At 43.8% G+C, this 18,196-nt stretch overlaps 1 protein-coding gene across 1 annotated transcript; it reads left to right on the forward strand.

The window, feature by feature from the left end:
* The first annotated feature begins 7,828 nt into the window (after positions 1–7,828).
* Positions 7,829–17,880, forward strand: lfng (LFNG O-fucosylpeptide 3-beta-N-acetylglucosaminyltransferase). Its single transcript, XM_080723584.1, has 8 exons — positions 7,829–8,380; positions 14,693–14,741; positions 14,958–15,060; positions 15,160–15,313; positions 15,438–15,523; positions 15,650–15,815; positions 15,934–16,019; positions 16,239–17,880. The coding sequence occupies exons 1-8, from the start codon at positions 7,970–7,972 to the stop codon at positions 16,303–16,305; spliced, it is 1,122 nt and encodes a 373-aa protein (XP_080579710.1). The 5' UTR covers positions 7,829–7,969; the 3' UTR covers positions 16,306–17,880.
* Positions 17,881–18,196: the final 316 nt, after the last annotated feature.

The raw sequence follows: 18,196 nt of genomic DNA on the forward strand, positions 1-18,196 counted from the left end.
CACACACACACACACACACACACACACACACACACACACACACACACACACACACGCGCTTGACCATTTACCAGCTTGTATTGGGTAATCAGCCAGAATTCACTGTACAGTCTCAGTGATTTTTACAGGCCAGTAAAGTTAACTGCCTTTACAGACGCATCTGCTTTACATTGTCAGGGCTTCATTCCACCAGGCTCCCATATGCAGTACAGTATGCTACTCTCTGCTTGGGTTCACACTTGGTAAACAATAAGATGTGACAAATCCTTGCTACTCTGCAGATAATTTATTATTAACAAACATATTTAGCTTTTAGGGACAGCCTACATAATATGACCCAAAGTGAATTAAACCCATATGAGTCATAAGAACAACAACCACAACAAAGCAGTGGAAACGGTTTACGCTGTAAAACAGAATAGCGTCAATCAACGCAGGTCCTCTGAGAATAATAAATCTCTGGAAGAATGCTGGTTGCCAGTGGACCTCTGACCAAGTGAAAATGCATTAATTACAACTGTGTGATGCTAAATGCATTGCAGATGTGGTATGATGTTACTAATTGATTTGATGACAGACATTTAATCTCTGGACTATCTGTTATTGTTCTCTGTGGGGAACACGTCAGAGGGCAGAGGGATTACGCTCAGATGGGGCAGAGGTTTGACCTTGGTATCACAAAAAATGTTGGACCCTCTGCTACTGCAGTGGTTCTCAACCTGTGGGTCGGGACCCCCAGGGGCGTCCGCAAATTATTTTGGGGGGTCCCCAGATTATTAACTTAACAACAGTAAACACACCGACATAAAGTTTAAGTGTATAGAGGGTATCTGCACATTTCTAAAGTGACAATTTAAGGACTTTTTAATACCTCTAAAATGACAAATGAAACATTGGCCAAATTGTCAAATGTTAGAGGCTGAAATTGTGAAAATAGCCGATCTACATGCTCACAGCGCCTCGCGTTGCGTGGCGTTGTGAGCATGTAGATCGGCTATTTTCACAATTCGGCTATCGGCTTCACAATAGAACCGTGTTATACAAAATGTAATGCCTCAACTCTTAGAGCTCATCAAGGTGGGGGGGTCCTCAGTTAAAATATGATTTTTCTGGGGGTCGCAGCCTGAGAGGTGCTACTGTGGGGGGGTGGGGGTTGCAGAAGTTTCCTTTCAGCCCACCGGGAGCCACCACAAGGCCCTGAGGCCAGGGAAGTGAGGAGGTCACAGTGGTTTGCTGGTTTCTAAACAGATCAGGTATCAGACCGCTCTGAAGTGTGAGTCTCAAGGGAGACCTAAGAGTTTTTTTTCCCCCCTCCACATTAACCCCGACAACCCTATTTTTTTATTTCTTTTTTTCATCCAGAACTATAGCCAAAGAGTAAAATAGGGCTTATGTGGTTGACCTGAGATTTCTTCATGGGTACCACTGAGGAAGAGATAGTGGAGAGGAAGGCATCAGAAATGTCAAATGTTTACTGCGTACACTACATTCTTATGATAAATGCTGGAGTACAGGCTCTAGCTGCTTCAAATCGGCCCCCTTCTTATATGATCAAAAGGTGTGAGATATGAAGAGACCTGCATTGGTAACGCAGAGAGTTCTGAATTTACAATATTACCTGTACACTTCCATTTTATAACATTTGGTAAAGAATACGCTCCATGGGTTATCATGCTGGTGAAGGCCATGTGAGCGGTGTGGATCCTATGGTGGGAAATGTGTCCTTGGTCAATCCCACAGAAATGGTGTGAAGGATTATGGGAGTTTAGAATAGTGGTGATCCCTACAATAGGCCATGTCACTGTCAGTGTCAATACTGAAGCAACGCTAAATGCTGTCACTTCTGTTTGAAAAGCAGGGAGTTTCACGCAGTGTACATAACACCCACATAACACACCCCTTAAGTGTAACTTCAGCAGTTTCCCATCAGAATCTCCCACAGCAAACAGCACTCTGCATGGCATGCAGTCCCGTGAGATTCACAGAGAGAGAGTCACATATCAGCATGCCCTGTCATTTACACAGTATTGCGTCCCGGAGCCCTATTCTTCTGCCATAATATGTGCACAGATCACATCGCTATATCTTTTCATACTGACATGACACACATCAATATAAAGCCTTTCTTGTAACACTGGTGAGAACAGCAAAAAAAACTAAACAACAAAATAAGGAAACCACGCGACTCTCCCAAACATTCATAATCATAACTGTGCCACTAAAAGACATAGTTCTAAAGGAGGCTAGACAAGACTGGAGCCCTCCCAATTTAACATGTCAATCATTTGTTGTTCTCATGATAGCAAGGACTGACACAAAGGAAGAAGCGATGGGAAGCATTAGACTGAATGAGTGGAAGTAGGGCAGGGGCAGGGGGGGACTAGTGTGTCTGAACAATTATGCAAATGGCCTGGGTTGAGCTCTATTAAGTATGGAGGTGAAAGTGACTAATTATGACCGGAGAGAAGCACTGGGCCCTGTTTAAAATAGGACAGCACCGCCTACAATTGCCCATCACGCTGTAGCCATTTTGCCCTGTTCCTGATGACGTCTTATTAGTATGATGACATCAGAGCACTATAGATGATGATGCTTGGAGTTTCCCATGATCAGCCAGAGCTCTTGTACAGCAGTGTCATTAGATTGCATTAGATTAGATTGTGTCCTATTGAGGGAGATTACAAACATTTCAGCAGCCAAGATACACGTTTCCACCTCACAACAAGATGGTTTGTTGTGTGACAGGTCAAAACATTAGATCCGATCTAATCGGAATTGATTTTGCTCAATCTTTAGGTTTACCCTACCTACCCCCGCTGACCGTATGATAATGGGTTCACTTTCCCTGCACGCTGTGCCATATTTACATGCGGAAGAGAGAGCACAATGCAGATACGCTTAAGCACTTGAATGAACCCATTGTCATCCCTTTGTCCACAGGACATCCCATTGTTTATGCCAGCAAGGTAGGGGGGGGGGGGGGGAGAGAGTGCTAAACATGTTGAGAAACTGCTAACATGTTGAGAAACTGACATTTATCCTGACAGGGTGGACTTATCCCTGGGCTCTAACAGAAGAAACCTACTAAACCTACTAAACTTTACTTAGACAATAAAAAAACATTCCATCACTTATTCTCATCAGGATAGAAGGGCATAAATCAAAGCTGTAAGAACTATATTTAGAGCAAAATCACTCTCATTCCTCAAAACAGCATGCAGTCCTGTACAGCAGACTATTCTCTTGTCAGTGAACATGGATAATTGATGGTAAAAAGGGTATTTTATTAGATTTCATAATGGAATAGAGAATGAGAGCTTGTGGAACTTTGTTTGCATGAAGATAATAGTGAAATCCTGCCATGCCATTATCATACAGACTGTTACCCATTTGGATATTCTCTGTATCATTAAAGGGGTGGCATTAGATGTCTACATTGCATGATATTCATTATCTAAATAATCCATTGTTATATGAACACACTACATTAAGCCAATTTCCCTCTCCTTTTGGAAAGCAGTAGCAAGCCTTGTTTCTGTCAGGGAGGTATCCATAACAGTGAGTCTTAGACCTAACTTATGGCCTACTTTGTCAGGCAGTTAACTCCTTTTGTGAATCTATAGGAGGTTCTTTTGAATCCACAGAAACTTGATCCGTCTATGGTGAATCAATAAAATAATATAGGCTCTATTTACTGCTCCCCTTTAGAGTGAGCCACTCTGAACAGTAATCTTAGCAGAGTATCCTATGTTGTATATAGAGACGGCAGGGAAACCCAAACCAACTTCTGAAGGGCCGCCCGGTCCCCTGGCTCTCACTTCTGCTGTGACCTGTAATCCTATCACAGCCAGTGTGTCCATGCTGGGAAAATAAACACAACCAAAGGCTGCTCCCGCTACGCTGCCCTCATCCACTGATCCTCGGGTTCACAGAGCTTGTCTGAGAAAGACGAGAGAAGACCCAACGTGCTGGCATTTTTTTTTTTTTTTACATTTCGTTTCTAATTTTTTTCTTTGGTTTGTCTCCTTCATTAGTGCAAGTAGGGAGGCACATAAACACACACATGCATGCACGCACGCACACGCACACACACACACACACACACACACACACACACACACACACACACACACACACACACACACACACACATTAATTGCAATACTCTAAAAGCAGACAAAATCAAAGCAAGAGTAATGTGTGAAAGATGAGAATATGGCAAATCAAAGAATGAAACTGTGCTGAAGACCTCCATGTTTGGTTAGTTTCTTTTGGCACAGAGCACAAACTGCATCCATTCACATGTGTTGCACAGTGTACCAAGACATAGCTGATTTTTTAAAACTATAAAGCACATGTGTTTTCAACTTTCTGTGGTGTGTGCATGAGTCAATATGAAGAGGTATCCTGTGAAGTACCCAGGTTCTGGTACATCACAAAACTATTGTTTTCAGGGACTTGTGCATATCTCGACAATGGCAACGATATTTCCATCGATCTGGGACTTTTCAGGAATGTTTCACCTAAATGTGGGTGTCCTCCCTTATGCAGGCTATAAATAGCATTCCTTTAATCACGCTCATCTGCTGAGGCTCCCTGGCTCCGCTCAGATCCCAGGACATGTTGACATGATCAGGAGAAAATCAAGCGCTGTTGCGTTTATTTGTGGGCACCCAGCAGAGGAAGTGGTCTTTAGGGATGAAGGGGATTTAATTTCACTGGAATCCAGTGGTAATGTCATCTGTGTGGATCAAGGATGTGGCGGTGGTGGTGGTGTGGGGGCCATCTGAACAGAGAACGGAGGCTGCTTTTATTTTGTATGTCTTTTGTCTCGTCAGTGTCTGTGAAGGGAACATGATACTGAAAAGGGCATTATGTGTTACTAAAAAAGGCATTAACCACTTTCAGCCATGCAGGCGACCCTATTTTCAACTCAAACATTTTCAAAATGGTTCAAATGTTTTTTCCCCCCCTACTTGCTGTTTTCTACATTTCTCCATCGTGCAACTAAGTATAAAATAGGACTTTGGGTGGTTACTGGTTAATAACAGACATTGTTTTCATCAAAGGCCTTTCAGAGGTGGGACAAATGCCTATAAGAGACAAAGAAGAATGGGTGGCGAAGAACCCCCTCTTGCCGCTTTTTTCCCCCCTTTTCTTTTTTTAATACACTGAAATCCTGAATGTTAATGTGTGTGAAGATTTTTCATTTGTATACTCCCAGAGGTAGCCAATGAACACTCAGGATTGTATGTATGCTACTTGTTTGTAGTTGCCTAGGCTACTTTTAAAAGTTGACCACAGTGCATTGTCAACTGTACTTTCCTGTCAGTGCAAGTTAGCAGATGAAGATGAATAGGCCTATTCGCTGTAGAAGAGTGAGAATGTAAGAACGCATGAGTCATATGGGCAGTTCTTTTATATGACAGTCAAAAAGAGCAAGACGGTACCTGACCAGAAACACGCTTGGAACTGAACGTACTAATCCTGGCGTCTGCTGGGGCGTGAGGTTATTTAAATGTCTGCACGACCAGCTGCACGCCGGCTCTGAACTGATCTCACGTCATCATCGTGTCTTGGGTCCAGGGGCGTCACAAGGGGGAGGAAAGTGGGACTGAGTTGCTAGGGCCCAAGGTGGAGCAACTATTGAAAAATAGCAGATATACAAGCTCACAGCGTGGCACCGAGTGCCGCGCTGCGAGCTTGTAGATCTGCTATTTTTGAAAGGTTGTGAAAATATGTGCAAATCTTTGAATAGGCCTATATGTATTTTTTAAGCGGACCTTTGTAACTCAAATTCTGCTTCTGGGGGGGGGGGGGTCCCTGGAACTACATATTTTGGTGGCCAAATACATATCATCTTGGGGGTCCTTCACATGAAAATGTTTGACCACTGACATAGAAACATAGGTTTCTTGCACACATTTTCACAAATATAGCAGATCTACAAAAATAGCAGATCTACAAGCTCGCAGCGCGGCACCTGTGAGCTTGTATATCTGCTATTTTTCAATAGTTAACATTCATGGGGGGCCCCCAGTCAATCCTTGTACCCAGGGCCCAGACTTTGGTGTGACGCCCCTGCTTGGGTCAGCAGAGACTGCCTCCACCACCACCAAAGGGCCCGTTGCCTCGCGAGGGCCAGAATTTGAATAACAAGTGTTCAGGAATGGCCAACTGTTCAGAGGCCTCGTCACAAGGCCGGAGAGGAACAATAGAATTGGCCCCCGTGCGTTGAACAGGCAGTCCACACTTGGCTGCATGGCCACACCTAAAACAAACTGCACTGAACAGGACTTCTTCTGACACCAAACTCAGATATTTGGGGTCCGGACCCAAGTGGGGTCCTCAAATTATTTTGCGGGTTCCCCAAATGATTAGCTTAATGTAATTTCTTCTCTCACTCAATGGTAAACAAACCATCAAACAGTGTATACAGGGTATCTGCACATTTATAATTTAAGGACTTTCAAGTTTTAATACCAAACTGGCCAAACTGTCAAATATTAAGTAAGCAAGAGGCAAACATTGTGAAAATAGGCATCTACAAATGCGAGGCGTTGTGAGCATGTAGATCTACTATTTTCACAATATTTATCTGTGGAACCGAGTCACATTAAATGTAATACCAAGTGCTTGTCAGGGTGGGGGTCCCCAGTTCATATATGTTTATTTTGGGAGTCACAGCCTAAAAAGGTTTGAGAACCCCTGATTTGTAAACTACAAATTAAAATGTTGTGTTGCAATGTTTCACCAGGTGCAGCCTAGACCTGCCCTGCCCTGGCAACGACCATCTGCAGCTCTGTTTTCCTTAGGTCAATATTTTACCTTTTATCTGGAACAGGCAAACTGAACTTCTGATCTTCTCCAAGCAACCGCCAAACTAAACTTGGGTACACAGCACACACACGCACGCACGCACGCACACACGCGCGCGCACACACACACACACACACACACACACACACACACACACACACACACACACACACGTGGAAACTAAGTACATTTACTTAAGTACAATTTTGAGGTATTTGTACTTTACTTGAGTATTTCCAGTTTCCAATAGCCTTCTTTTACTTCTACTCCGCCACATCTATTGTACTTTTACTCCACTACACAATTATTTGACAACTTGAGTTACTAGTTACTTTGTAGATTTGGATTATTATTACAGAACATACATTAACCACGTCCACTTCAGCTCTGCATACATTTGAGAATAGAGCTTACAATGCATCCCAATGCAACAAGTGTGAGCTTGTTGCTCTGCTATTTTCAAAATATTTTTATATTTGTGAAAACTTGAAACAGGACATTCTGTATAATGGGTAGGCCTACTTTTACGTTTGGTTCTTTAAGTAGGCTACATTTTGATGCCAATACTTTTGTACTTTTATTCAAGTACATTTTTAATTCCAGACTTACTCTTGTAACAGAGTATTTCTACATTGCTGTATTGATTTGATACTAATAAGTAAAACAATTGAGTAGCCTACCACTGCATACACAAGCGCGCGCGCACACACACACACACACACACACACACACACACACACACGCACGCACGCACACACACACACACACACACACACACACACACACACACACACACACACACACACACACACACACACACACACACACACACACACACACACACACACACACACACACACACACACACACTCGTCATTGTTTTCACAGGCGTGTCTTCAAGGCTGCATGTTGCGCTCAAGCCCCGCCCACAAGGCGTGGCCTGTATAGAAGTTTATATAGCTTTGCCGAGCAAAACTGAGGCTCGTAGCTCGATATACTCACTCAGCTATGATACGTAACGGGACTACCACCACCACATAGGCTAACGTTTTTTCCATTCCGCACGGAGAGAAATTACCATATGGACTTTGCATCAGGAATTCGGTGTGCTGCTGAATAGCGCGTTTTTTAGTTTCTTTTAGAATTAATCATGTTGAAAAACAATGGTAAGACAGCTGCCTCTATAGCAGCCGGCGCAGCATCTTTATGCCTCCTGTTGCTTCTGGTCGCAGCATCGCAGCATCACCGCATCCAGGTGGCAGAGGGGCCGGGAGGTGAGACGCGCTCTCTGCGGAGTCTGGACAGTGCGGCGGTCGCGCCGGATCACACGAGCCCCGGACCGCAGGCGAAGATCGGATTCTCCGCGTATTTCACCAAGCTGTCCCGGGGACGCAGAGAGGCGGAGAAGCCCGCGCTGTCCTCCGCGGCGCCTGCGGAACCGTCTCCCGCCGAGGACCTCAGCGCCAGTGATATCTTCATAGCTGTCAAGACTACGAAGAAGTTCCACCAGTCGAGGCTGAATCTGCTGCTGGATACGTGGATCTCGAGAAACAAGCAAGAGGTAAGAGGCTAAATAAGATTATAAGAATCTACATTCTACATAGGGCAGTTGTTCTCAAACTTTTAAATTTCAAGGTCTTCCCTTAACCTAGAAATCCCTTAACTCTGACAGTGTACAAATGGGACCAAATGGACCAGTCAGGGTTAATCTGGTTCCATTTGTAGGCTGCAGAGTAACAGACTTGTAAGGGTCAATTTAGAACCCACCCAAGGAACCCTGAGTGAGTCCCCTCAAGGAGTCCCCGGACCCCACTTTGAGAACCACTGAAACTAAAGTGAGCTTAATTGTTTTGGGTTACAAACGAAATGGTATACCTTTATTTTACTTAGTTGCATTAGACTCTAGAGTAATGCACGATCATGGGTGGCTATAATGTACTCTGGAAAAAACAGCATATAAAGAAAGAGTAGCCATATCTACCTCTCCCTGTAACTTCTATATAATTGTTAACTCTGAACTGAGGCTATTGTTGCTGACCCTGTCCCGTTGTGCCTTTAACAATGGCCCCGTGCACACATGCAGGTGATGCCTGGATGATAGCTGGTTACAGTGTTGCATTGTTCCCTTGTTATCAGATGACACACTGAAATGGCCACACAAGCCCCGTTCCATTATTCAGAATATCCTGGGATCTGTCACTTTTTTATTCGCCTCCAAAGTGATGTCCCTGAGAACGAAAGGGAACAGTTTCAGCCCACCCGCCCTCCCCTCCCTCCCTATTATCTCCCTCTTTTGGGCGTCCCCGTCAATGCCTCGGCGCAATGGATGCTTCACAGCAGCGACTCTGGTGCTGTCCCCCTTCCAGGACTAACAAAGCGTCTTTCTGATGGGGGAAGAAAGGCTTTCCCAGCGTCTTGTCTCACTCTCTCCATGGGAACGTGGGAGCAGAGTCTGGGTCAGGCCATACCGAGGGATGGGAAAACTGGGGGGCTTCCTTTAAGGGGATGCCTAGGACAAAGGGGTGCATCTGTTGTGGGAAGTTTGTGCCTTGGAGAAGCACGCTGGGTATGAAAATGTGCCTTTGAGAACTAAGCTCTTTTTAGATTGTACACAAAGACACAGGCGACAGAAAACACTAGGCTAGTCAAAGTGATTTTACCCAGCGGCCAGAGCTGTCATGCATAGTTTTCCAAAAAGTCAATTTAATTGGCTTCGGACACAAAGCACACCATCCACATTTTTCTCTCTTTTTAAAATTTCCATCACCATTGTATTCCAAACAGCATTGTTTCTGGAGGGAATGCTCCCTGGATAGGAGTTGGAGAGTGTTGGACTGTTTATCTATCTGGGTCGGAAACACTTAGCTGTTCAATTCCCACTTTCTGTGCTCATGTAGTGCTGAGTAAAGTGCATAAATACTTGCACAGCAAGAACTTAATTAGTTAAATGAATGCAGATGATTTCTCTGTCTATACATATACAACATCAGGTAGCTCTTAAGGGCAGGCATCTAGATCAAGGGTCTTCAATAGGGGGTCCGGGACCCCTAGTGGGTCCTCAGAGTTACTACAGGGGGTACTCCAAATCTTTGTGTGATAGAAAAGTTTTTCTCCTTTTTTATATTAACCACTTGAACCCTAGTGTCTACATTCTGAGAACTTTAGCCAAAATGGCAGATCTACAAGCTCACAACGCCTCGCAGCGCGAGACGTTGTGAGCTTGTAGATCGGCTATTTTCAGCAAAGAGGTTGGGTGTAGAGGGGGGAAAAAAGCACACTATAAAGATTGAAAGGTCAAGTTTATTAAGTATTGATTGTTCAAGTCGTTAAATATCTGGAAACACACATTTACATGAACCCAAAATACACTGATGATTGTGCTGTCAAACGATGAAACTATATAGAATCTATGGGTTGTGGGGGGGTCCCTGCTTCATCTCTCTCTCTCTCTCAACTAAGGGGTCCTTGGCCTGAAAACGTTGAAGACCCCTGATCTAGATTGCTTCTGCAGTTTGCGTGGGAACGGGTTGTGTGCTGCAGTAGACGATGTTAGTTACCCCAGCATCCTCCAGCCTCAACAGCAGGGCTTAGAGGTTAGGCAGCTGGTGCAAGGCAGAGCAGACATAAAGGACAGACTGAACCCACAATGCAAGAGGGAGTTCCTAGAGGAGCGCTGCCTGCCAGGTGGCCAAGAGGGAGGGGGAACAAAAGATGGCCTTAATGCCAGCCATATGCACCCAGTTCCCACCATATATACATATGGCCATCCTCCACTCACCAGGTCAGATGTGTCAACTATGAACACCTGTGGTGGTTTGATTAGTCGTGATGATGAAAATGCAGGCAATAGCACGAGAACGGTGCTATTCAATGTTCTATTGCCATAAGCCAGTGTTTCTCAAACATTTACATTTCTAGCTCTCCCCTTAATTCTGACAGTGTACAAATGGAACCAAATGAACCGGTTAGGGTCCATTTGGTTCCATTTGTACACTGTCAGAGTTGCAGACTTGTATGGGTCAATTTAGAACCCCTAAAGGAACCCACTGAGTCCCTGGAATCCACTTTGAGAACCACTGCTATAAGCCAATGGGCATAATAACATAATGTAACCCCCACCCTCCAAAGTTGGGTTTACAACATTGCTGCCGTTCACTTATACAGAGACAGGGTTGCTATGAGATGCTTTGTTTACACACAAAACAGAGACATAAACAAAGGCAGAAGAATGACTGAAGAAGAATGACGGCCTGTGGCCTCCTTTGTCTGACTCTTGTTATAGTTGAGCCCCTCCAGAGATGAATGAGGCAGATAGGCCTAGTAGACAATTGACTGAGCAGCATTGGGATGCAGTGCACACAATTTACTATTTTGTTTTAGAAAGCATCATTTTGTCAAGATTTTTACTTCTTAGGAAAAGCCATAGTCAAGATGTTCTGCAGATTACCCTGTTGTGCTTAAAATATCAGGTTTTACATTTGGTAATGTCAGGACAGTTCGCACAAGCATCACAATGGCATTGATTGCTCTATCTGCATTCCACTCTTAATTTATATGACATGAATTCACTAAGTGTTCCAGCATCATCAGTGCTCATATAGCTGGATGTTGGAACAGGACTTGGCCTTGGACTATGAATGAACAGATCTGTTCACAGAGAGTGAAAGAAAAGGTCTCATTATGGAGGTAGCCAATGAGACCTACCAGGAACATCCTTGAAAAACAAGGGATAGTTTATTTGTACTATTATTCAAGTTGTTTTTTCAAGCCTTTGTGTTCTGCCAGCCGGGGTAGCCCAATGTTTTACTAGTGGGCCAGTTCTTACGCAATGCCTGAGTGCTCCATTTACTGGTGCCATCCGCTTCTCTGTTCTGGCACGTCCTGATACCAGGGTCTCCCGTTGCAGAACTGCTTTGTCATAATAAAAAGTGCTGTAATAGCTCACCGTTTGTGAGCTCATGGCCAGAACAGAGGGGGGAAACAGGCTGGGTGGGGGCAGTTGTTGATGGAGGGAGGGGGGGGGGTCTATAGTGCCCTTCCTTCCTGGGGTGTTGGAGTCAGCCAGCCAGGCACCACATTCAGCTCCGCCTGCCTGGGCCGTGCCAGGCCTTCCTGTGGTGAGGAGAGCAGTCTCTCTTAAAACCCATTCAGAACGGTGATACACTATATTGTGTAGCATTATTTTATGCTTTAACTATTGAAAAATAGCAGATATACAAGCTCACAGCGCGGCACCGAGTGCCGCGCTGCGAGCTTGTAGATCTGCTATTTTTGAAAAATCCGTGAAAATTGGAATTTTGACCCGGTTCTATAAGTGTCTTTTTGAATCCTTCTAAGGTTTTTTGAAAAACCTTTGTTTCTATGTCAGCAATCTGGCTAGCTATCATCAAAGGAAAGGTCCTTTTCACATAACTGGAGCTCACTTAGTCTGTTCTTGAGAGACTACCATGTCAGTGGTTCTCAAACCTTTTCATGTGAAGGACCCCCAAACTGATATGTATTTGGCCACGGACCCCCCCATCTCAAAATATTTAGTTCCAGGGACCCCGCCCAGAAGCAAAATTTGAGTAACAAACGTTCGCTTTGAAAATACATATATTCAAAGATTTGCACACATTTTTTTCACGACTTTTTCAAAAATAGCAGATCTAAAGCATTCAATAATTCTAGGCCTAAATGGGTTAACTCTCATCTCATCGCTCTTCTCTTTTCTCCGTGGCCTCTCATCTCTTACTGGGGGGACTCACACAGACAGCATCATTGTTTCTATTCAATATGAATTAGTATTCCATAGACGTAACTGTGCTCCTTTTTTTTGGGAAGTTTCAGTCAAGGAACAAAGACTGATAAAAAAAATAAAAAAAAATCTCTTTCCCTTCCCGCGGGCTTCTCTTTAGTTAACTCCTGCAGCTGTATGCAAATGCTGGCAAACATATTTAGAATTTTACCCAGTGGAGACTTTACCCAGCATGAAAACTCACAGCATTGTTCTATTCAAGAGGGCCAAGCTGAGTATGTGGAAAGGGTGGGTAGGGGGTAGGATAGGGGATGAAGTAGGGGGTGAATGGCCACACACAGATTTCGATTTACTAATCAGTAGTGAGATCCCCCCCCCCCCCCTCTTTCCTCCCCCACCTCCTCCACTCTCCCTCCTCTCTCTGTCAGTACCCAGGCAGTCCTGGCAGCTGCCTCAATGATTAGGCTGTCCATTCAATGGGCTTTTAAAGCAAACAGCGCCAGTCTCAGATCCCTTCACCAGCCGAAATCACCACCCTTCCTTAGACAAACACAGGCTCACGGCCCTCGCATCGTGCAGCATCTGCTCAGAGTTTATTCCACAAACCAACGAGGCCGCCTTGCCCTTTTTTTTTCTCCCCCTCTTCCACGGCAGACACCACCGTTTAGGAGGGATAGTGTTTACACAGGCAAACGATGCGCGCGCAATGCCGTGCATGGTCTTTACCCGGCTGGCATCGGCTCTGCTGGCTCTTTAAGACAGTGGTTCTCAACCTTTTCAGGCTGCTACCCCCAAAATAATCATATTTTAACTGGGGACCCCCCACCCTGACAAGCACTAAGAGTTGAGGAATTACATTATGTATAACACGGTTATATTGTGAAAATAGCCGATCTACATGCTCACAACGCCTCGCAAGCATGTAGATTGGCTATTTTCACTATTTCTGCCTTTAATATTTGAGAATTTGTCCAATGTTTAAATGCCAATTTTAGAGGTATTAAAAAGTCCTTAAATTGTCACTTTAGAAATGTGCAGAATACCCACTATACACTTAAACCTTATGTTGGTGTGTTTACTGTTGAGTGAGAAAACAATGTTGCACATCATTAAGTTAATCATCTGGGGACCCCCCCCCCAAATAATTTGAGGACCCCATGGGGGTCCCGACCCACAGGTTGAGAACCACTGCTCTAAGAGATGCAGTTGCAGGAGCTTAGCTCGACTGGGGCACGTTTGTCATAAAGCACTCTTTATCACCCAGACTCAGGCAGCTGTCAGCAGGTGAGTCGCCTCTGCACGGTGACCCGGGCGTGCCGAGACACGTGGCGTAGATAAGGCAGCGTGCCGTTCGGCAGGTGCTGTCTGACTCACCTGAGGTGATGGGTAAACAGAGCGGGTGGCGGTTACACGGCCCGAGGCCCGGCGGCTTTTTCATCCGCTCCGCTCTGTCTGAGGCACCCCACCTTGCACCTGCTCAGTCCGAGACACCATGAAGGATCATCTAATCCCTGCGTGCTCTCTATGATGTGGCAGTCTTCTTGGAAGCCTTTTGTTATGTCAACTCCTTTTGTTACCGATAGCTACTGTTAACTAGTGCCCGCAGCTTATTCCTTTGTCCTCATAACTTAAACTTCCTCTTAAGCCCTCTGTCTTGGTACAATTAAATATGAAAATTGCATTGGTGGTCTGTATAATACGTTGACGGAGACTTGTGGCATGCAGCATGCCACATGTTAGGTGAATGCACGTTTTATTTGCATAACATGTTGAACGTAGACAGTGCGTCCAGTGGAATAAGGGGCTGGTTTGGGAGTGAGACAAGGGTGGGGGGGTGTTTGGGGGTGCATACCCTCCCTTTGTTCTAGGTCTACGATGCTTTGGGGGGGCTGCCGAGTTGCCATGGAGAGAGTGAAACCCAGGACAAAAGGCCTTTATTGGGGCAAGGGCTGTTTAACTCAATGTGTTTTTCACCGCATAAAAGACTGTTGATGGATGCAAATCACACTGAGTTTGGAACAAGAAGCACATCAGATGACTGTGTGGAAATCAGTCACAATAAAGTTTTACTCAGTTTTATTTCATTTCATAGATTTCGGGGGAAGTTGTCTCATCTCTAGTTTTCTTCTTTTACAGACATACATCTTCACAGATGGAGAAGATGAAGAGCTGAAAAAGAAAATTGGTAAGTTGGTGTTTGCTAACTATAAAAGTTGAAATTGGTTCATCATTATGGCCAATGTTTGAAATTCTGGCAGCAAATCATATCTCAATCTATATGCATGTACTGGTCTTCGTGGAAAGTCATATTAGATTTCCTTGGCCTTACAGATCCAACATTTGGCCTCTAAAGTAAGGTACTTTCTTGTAACTTTAACTAATAATCTTTCTCTCCTCACAGGGAGTCATGCCATCAACACCAACTGTTCTGCAGCCCATAGCCGTCAAGCTCTGTCCTGTAAGATGGCGGTGGAATATGACAAGTACATAGAGTCTGGGAAGAAGTAAGTGTTGCCCAAATTCTTTTTAACCTCAAACGTTTTTGAAAAAATGGAAGAAAAAAGTACAATTTTGCACTTTCTGACTGTATTTCTTTTCTTCAGGTGGTTCTGTCATGTTGACGATGACAACTATGTGAATGTGCGCACTCTGGTGAAGCACCTGTCCCAGTACCTCCACACCCAGGACATGTACATCGGTAAACCCAGCCTGGACCGGCCCATAGAGGCTACAGAGAGACTAGCGGAAAACAAGATGGTGGGTGGATGATTTTTTCCCCCTCCATATAATGCACTTCCTGGATATGCCAACTACGTATGGACAATATGCTATGTTATACTACAAAGAAAACTAACACGCTCTCTCTATCTGTATGTTGCAGAGACCAGTCAACTTCTGGTTTGCCACCGGAGGTGCAGGCTTCTGTGTGAGCCGGGGGCTAGCGTTGAAGATGAGCCCATGGGCCAGGTAAGATTTGATCAAACGTGTGCCAACAGTGACCATTAATAGCAGACATGTGTTGCTCTCCTTCAGCTGCAGAGTGCTGTTGTGTGTGTGCTTGTGTTAATCATATTGTGGATCATGTCTCCTCAGTGGCGGCCATTTCATGAACACGGCAGAAAAGATTCGCCTGCCGGACGACTGCACCATCGGTTACATCATTGAGTCGGTGTTGGGGGTGCCGCTGACACGCAGCAACCTGTTCCACTCACACCTGGAGAACCTCCAACAAGTCTCAAGATCTGAGGTTCACAAGCAGGTGAGATGCTCAGCTCCTCTCTCAGTGTATAGACATGGTTGCAGACATTGTTGAGCTTCATGCCGAATGTTTTTTTTTTGGAAGGTCATGTGCTCATGTGACATTATTCTCCTCCTAGATCACATTGAGTTATGGAATGTTTGAAAACAAGAGGAACATCATCAATTTGAAAGGGGCTTTTCCCGTGGAGGAGGATCCATCAAGGTGAGTTATACAGAATATAAGCATAATTTATATATACTGTATATACATTTACTTTGTGTATATTAGTACTAAAATCTACAAATCTATCTACAAGCTCGCAACACATTGTGAGCTTGTATATCGTCCATTTTTTCTATTAATTTCCGTATATAGGGATTAAATGAATACTGTAGAAAGCGGTTAATCTAAATCTAACCCTCACATCTCTCTGCGTTTCAGGTTCAAGTCTGTGCACTGTCTCCTGTATCCAGACACACCGTGGTGCCCTCCTCTGGTTGCCTATTAGGGCGACCACTCCTCTCTCATCCTCGTCCCCATCATGCCTCGGTATCTGAAAGGCGCGTGGGGACCAGTGTTTGGTATTAGAACCATGAGGCTGCTGTATTTTTGCTACAGTGACACATGGTGTTCAATAGTTTTATTAGGCTGCTGTGCGGCCTGCCCTGGGACACTTCCTTCCTGTCTGGTGCCTGGGCTCGCTCCCATTGTTGCAATGGTAGCCGAGCCAAGCTCTCAGCAGGAAGTAGCTTTCAGCATTAAGCTTTGCAGGCAATCAATTGAGCTTTGTGTTGCAAATTGTGCTTGTAAATGTGATAATGTATTTTGCAATTCTCATAGAATGTAATGCCTTAATATTCAAACCTTTTGCCAGCTTTAAACAAATGTTCTTTAGATTTCTGTTTTATTCCGAATTTTTAAGCCATGCAGGTGCATTTTTCTGGACTCAAACATTTAACAAATTATCGTAATTTCTTTGATTTTGAGTGAATCCGTTTTCTTTTAGGCCTGTTTTTCTTCTCTTTTTCGCTTTTTAATCTCAGATGACTCCGGACAAACTCCATAATATGAAGAGGATATGCTTTTTTTTAAATGATATGTGTCAGTGTTATTTCTCTCCCAATTTGAGCTGGCATTAGGTTTTTTATTTTATTTTGTACAAATGTAACCTTGGGTGATGTAATCTGAGGTATATCAGGATAAAGCACTTTTCCCATTTGATATTTTAGGTGAACTGACTGATTTACATCCATTGTCCAATATATGCATCAGATCTGTGTTAAAACCAGTAACAACCCCTAAATATCAATATCTCAATATTCTATTGTATTTAAGAACAGTCCTTGCATTTAATTACAATCAGGGAAAAATAATATATGACAGAGATGTTGATTTGGGGTTAACAATCAGATTTTGATTAGCTTAAAAATGTTTGTATTTGAAAATTGCACAGCTGAGTTTCAAATGAACTGTTGTTTGCTCCTGTTAAAGATGCTCAACCTAAGAGGCTTAACAACTGACAAAAATACTTTAAGCTTGGATGTGTGTCATTTAAACAGCCCCAAACAGTAAAGAAAACAACACAAGTGTTGTTATTTGTGGCATCTAGATATACTGACATGTTTTTTGCACAAAAAGATCGCATCCAGTTATTGTTAAAATGAATGTACTTTAATTCCAGTTCAATATTGCCAAGTCATAGACAGTGTTAAGCCTTGTGAGGTGAGAACTTAAAAAGAGCAACACTCTCCCCACGTCCCCCCACACACGTAACACAGGTGTGCCCCCCCCCCCCTGTGCATTAACCCACATTGGGTGATACTGTACATCTGGATTATGCAGCAGTACTGTGTACTGTGCCTTTGTTTAAACTGTAGTGATTGTATATGTTTAGAATGTAACTTCCCGTGCCGGTTTACATAATGCTTTTGATGACCTTGATATGATTTTGTACTGCTTTGAATTATGCTCGATAACTGCGGTTTACTCTCCAGTATCTGGAGGGTTCAGACAGTTCATTCCAATACTAGCTTCTCAGGGATTATGTTCTGATCCTGGTATTATTGCCATGGGAACCACAGTGGCGCCCACACTTTGAATAAAGTTGCATAACCACTGAGAAACATTACATATTTGTCTGTCTTTTAATTTAGCTATTTTATTGATTTAATTCTGGGTTATAGCTATTCAATAACAGTCAGTGTCAAACGATAAGCTAAGGTACTGTAAGCTAGTCATTTTATTTAGTTTTTTCATCTTTATTTCATCGGGTGGAAGAGATAGGAAAAATTATAATTTTAATAAGAAAATGTCACAAAACAACTTCAAGTTGGGTTAAGGCAAGCACTTACTTTTCTAGACTGAAATATGTTTTCCAAACGGTCTTCCTGTGTGACAAT

This window comes from Nannobrachium achirus (genome assembly GCF_963921795.1).
Source record: "Nannobrachium achirus genome assembly, chromosome: 4".
Taxonomy (NCBI): domain Eukaryota; kingdom Metazoa; phylum Chordata; class Actinopteri; order Myctophiformes; family Myctophidae; genus Nannobrachium; species Nannobrachium achirus.